We start from the raw sequence: 4,008 nt of genomic DNA, 5'->3' as shown, positions 1-4,008 counted from the left end.
TGTACAAATATATTTCTTAAATATTTAATACTAGAACTACTGACTTATCTCTAAGACTTATATCTAGTGACTTACGACTAAGGCCTATAACTACTATCTTAACGACATATACACGAGTATTTACATATTTGGCAACTTACAACTAAAATTCCCATGAACAATGGCATAACTGCTAAGTCACCAAACGCTGCAAACCACTTGGGGAGACCTATGACATGTTGAGATGAGATGTTGGTTATCCAACAAATGGTTCCCGGGACGGCGGTACCCATACCCACCCAAATATCTTATTAACCAGAACCATTAATTCATCAACAAGACATTTCCATTACTTCAAATGCTTTTCTCACATCTGTTCAACGTGTATTTTATTGTTACTTTATTCGCATTGGTTGGTGTCATATGGTTTTTTCGGTTAGTTTTTAACGCCCCCACGAATACAGAAGCCCCTGTGTGACAGCCAATTATTTACCCTACAACTTCAAGGTACGCATGCCAAACAGGGATCTCCATCGGCGGAAGTCTTTAAATAATAATGTCATTCCTATAACGTTATAACTACTCAAACTGACATTATAAATTATAACTAACATTATGTCAATCGTTGGTGTTTTATTGCATCGTATATCCTTACTAATATACCGAAATTAATATATCAATAAGGAACTCAAGTGCTAAATAAATTGATTATCTAAAATATATTCCAAAGAATTTTTGACGCCATTGTAGGTACCCCGTTCGCAGCGCCATTGCGCACTGTGGAAAAATTTGCAATGGAGTTCTTTTTACATTTAAATCAGTCTAGTTTTGGAGACTAAAATAACAAACCCCTATTTATTTTTTTACTACGAAAACTGTTTTGAATAATATAAAGTATTTCGTAAGTGGATACACCGTAATACACCGTAACAGTTGGACAGAAATTTACGTCATTTATTGAATAATATTAAGGCCAACTAGAGTCCTTGGCTTATGATAGATTTTGAAGTGTCACGTGATCAAGTCAGTGCCACCGAGCAACGAAATTTTGTTGCGATTGTTGTTGATACTCGTTTGTTACTGCTGATTTGTATGTTGTTTTACCGCAGGTATATTAAATAAACAGAGTGATTAGACAATTTTTAACGGTGAAGTTTATTTAGCGACAGCAAACTTTATAGTTTGGCGGTAGCGCCCCCAGGCCTCTACTCTAGTTTGCATTTTTGGATATTGTACGGTAGTTGAGCTAAATGGAACAACTAAACATTTAGTCGCTTGATATATCCACACAAATTGAATATATACAAATTTTTGATTTGTTTGGATTTTCAAGCGACTTATTATTGCTTATAATAATTTGTTATCCTTTGTACTATGCATAAAAACCCTTGTCTTATTGTTTATCATTAAAAAATATATAAATTTGACAAGTGAAAATATTTCACCAACAAATGTAGATATAATATGTCTTGACGCCATCTAGTGGGGAATTTAGCACTAACAAAGCCTTTCCTACAAAAATAAAAGTTGGTTGTTTACAGGTGGAAAAATATAATAAGCAGTAATTGTTGATTGAGGTACTAGTACATATTGAATCATTTGGTGTGTTGGAAATAAGACGACGTAGCTCAGTGGTCTCAGAGCACCTGACCGGACATAAGAAGGCGCGGGTTCAATTCCCGTCGGCGGTATTTATTTTTACTCGGGAGATATTTTCAATTTGTATGTACATTTCAAGAGACTAATTATTGCTTATAATAATTTGTTATCCTTTGTGCTATGCATAAAATACCTTGTCTTATAAACATTAGTTTATCATTAAAAAAATAATAATAACTAAACAGTTGATGGAAGTCTAATTGTTACGAAATGGTTTCTTGAACAGTTATTCAATTTAATTGGCTTTGGAGTCAACAGATCTCATGTAAATTGGTGACCAGATTTATTTAAAATCGGTATAGAATACAGTTCTAGGGATTATGTACGTTCAGTGGGCAGAAGGTGGTTACCTAAAAAATAATTATATTTTATTATGGAATAGGTACCTATCTAGGTAGGAAGTGGTATATTCAATGACGACCAGCCACATCCCTTCGCCATTTCCTGTTTTTTAGATTTTAAATTCAGAACGTCATGTCAGCTGCGTATGAAAACCAGTTGGGTTTAGAATTAAATATTAAAAAACGCATTCATGTTTGGTTTGTTTTCCAGTCTGAGAATTCCACTGATAAAATTGAATCTATATTCTACAATCAATACGCGACATCCCTTTTCAATTTTATGAAATTGAAAATTAGTTATCAATATTTTGACATTCAAATGGAAACGTGTTTCAAAAATACATTGTTCCTGATTGAAATGATGTTGGTAACCATTTGGTAACTGAAAACAAAGGTTTCAAACGGATCTCTTGCTTTGTATTTAAGATTTGTATGTAAGCTGTTAGTGACATCTATTGATATTTAAAGCAAGCTGAAAGAGCTTGGACGCAAACCCAAATAATTTTCATACATTTTATATTTTAAGCAACTTTTTAAAATATATCAAATATCTATTTATTTTATTATTAAATGTTCGTTTTCTTTTTAATTTCAGAGTGACCAAGCATTGTACAAATACCAACTGAATTCAAGACCACAGAAAATATATCTACAAACTACTGAGCCAAAGAATTGCAAAAGAAAAGTTGCATTCTCAATAACAGTTCAACAGTACATTAGTAACGATTCCACCTCACTCAGAGGACATTAAGATGGAAGGCGGAATAGCTGTCGGCTGCGGCGGGGAGCGGGGACCAATCAGCTCGCATCACTGGAGAGGGACACAGCTCTCAGAGGGGAGGAGACAGAGAGAGGAAGACTATTTGCCCATAGGTAAGGACTGATTATTTTCCGTGTAGAGTTAATGTAAAAAAAAAAATATATTGCCATGCCGGGTTTCGAAAACACAACCTCTATGTTGTGAAATAAAAAAAATATTTATATTTATATATAATTTATATAAATTACATCTACTTTAAAAAAAAACCATTAATGTATGGTAAGTGCAGGGACTTCCCTAAGCCAAACTGCGCTTGACACTAGTAAAAATCCGGAGGGCGCTGTATTAGGCGTTAGGTATTATCAGCACCTTTGCTCCACAGTGCCTTGGCATGTCGGCGAGAATGAACTGGTCCAATTGCACCTGCACAAGGCCCTGGGTAAATGGTTGTATAAAATTTCAAACACGTTTATTAATAAAGATGTGTCTTTAACTTTTTTAGCTTAAACACGAATTGCTGTTCTAAAATAAGTTAAGTGTTCTATATTACATAGTAATCATGTAAAAAAAAAAATCTAGAGATCTTCAATGTTATCAGCAAAGATATTATAATATATAAACATCTAAGACTTACAATATTGTAAGCTCAGTTGTAAACTCCAGTTTTTCCGTGCCATCAGAATCTATGTTAAATACCCAACTATGGTCAGAATAATATCATCCCATAAAATGACTTGTTTATTTTACTTTCAGACCCAAGAAATTGGACGCGCTCCGACGTGAGCCGCTGGCTGACCTCCTTGGGCTCCCGGCACCGCATCCCCGCCCCTCTGGCCGAGAGGTTCCCAATGAATGGCAAGGGGCTCTGCCTCATGACCGTGGACATGTTCCTCCACAGGGTCCCCCTCGGGGGCAAACTTCTCTACAGGGATTTCCAAATCAGACTGGCCAAGGCTATGCACCTAACCTTATAATGAACAACTTTATTGTTTGTCATCAATGTAAAATTTCACAGCCTCATCGTCACTTGACTCACTAGACGATATGCTTCTTTGATGTGGTACATAAATGCGGGTGGGTAAAACAGAATTCTGCAATACCAACCTGTGTGCAAGTCCAGGCAGCATTTTTGCTGTAAGCGAGCGATGTTGATTTCATATCGAACCATAAGGGAAATATCTTGAAATAATGAAACTTTCAAATGATTGTCGTCACTGAAGAGTTGAAAGTTAATGAATTTCATTGACATCTCTGTTTATTGAAAGTAAA

At 35.3% G+C, this 4,008-nt stretch overlaps 1 protein-coding gene across 1 annotated transcript; it reads left to right on the top strand.

Moving 5' to 3' along the window:
- The first annotated feature begins 2,731 nt into the window (after positions 1-2,731).
- On the top strand, positions 2,732-3,713 carry edl (ETS-domain lacking). Its single transcript, XM_089648256.1, has 2 exons — positions 2,732-2,852; positions 3,493-3,713. Exons 1-2 carry the CDS (start codon positions 2,732-2,734, stop codon positions 3,711-3,713), a joined length of 342 nt encoding a protein of 113 aa, XP_089504382.1.
- Positions 3,714-4,008: the final 295 nt, after the last annotated feature.

This window comes from Hesperophylax consimilis, chromosome 27 (assembly GCF_061612785.1).
Source record: "Hesperophylax consimilis isolate HC1 chromosome 27, BYU_Hcon_1.0, whole genome shotgun sequence".
In the NCBI taxonomy this organism is placed as follows: Eukaryota; Metazoa; Arthropoda; class Insecta; order Trichoptera; family Limnephilidae; genus Hesperophylax; species Hesperophylax consimilis.
Note: the sequence above shows the minus strand (reverse complement) of the source record. Positions and strands in the feature narration are given on the sequence as shown.

What these genes read in the sequence shown, in the direction of transcription:
- edl (XM_089648256.1), top strand. Translation starts at nt 2,732, where the DNA reads ATGGAAGGCGGAATAGCTGTCGGCTGCGGCGGGGAGCGGGGACCAATC. An exon ending in GGAAGACTATTTGCCCATAG is followed by an intron (nt 2,853 to 3,492) that starts GTAAGGACTGAT and finishes TTTTACTTTCAG; the next exon opens with ACCCAAGAAATTGGACGCGC.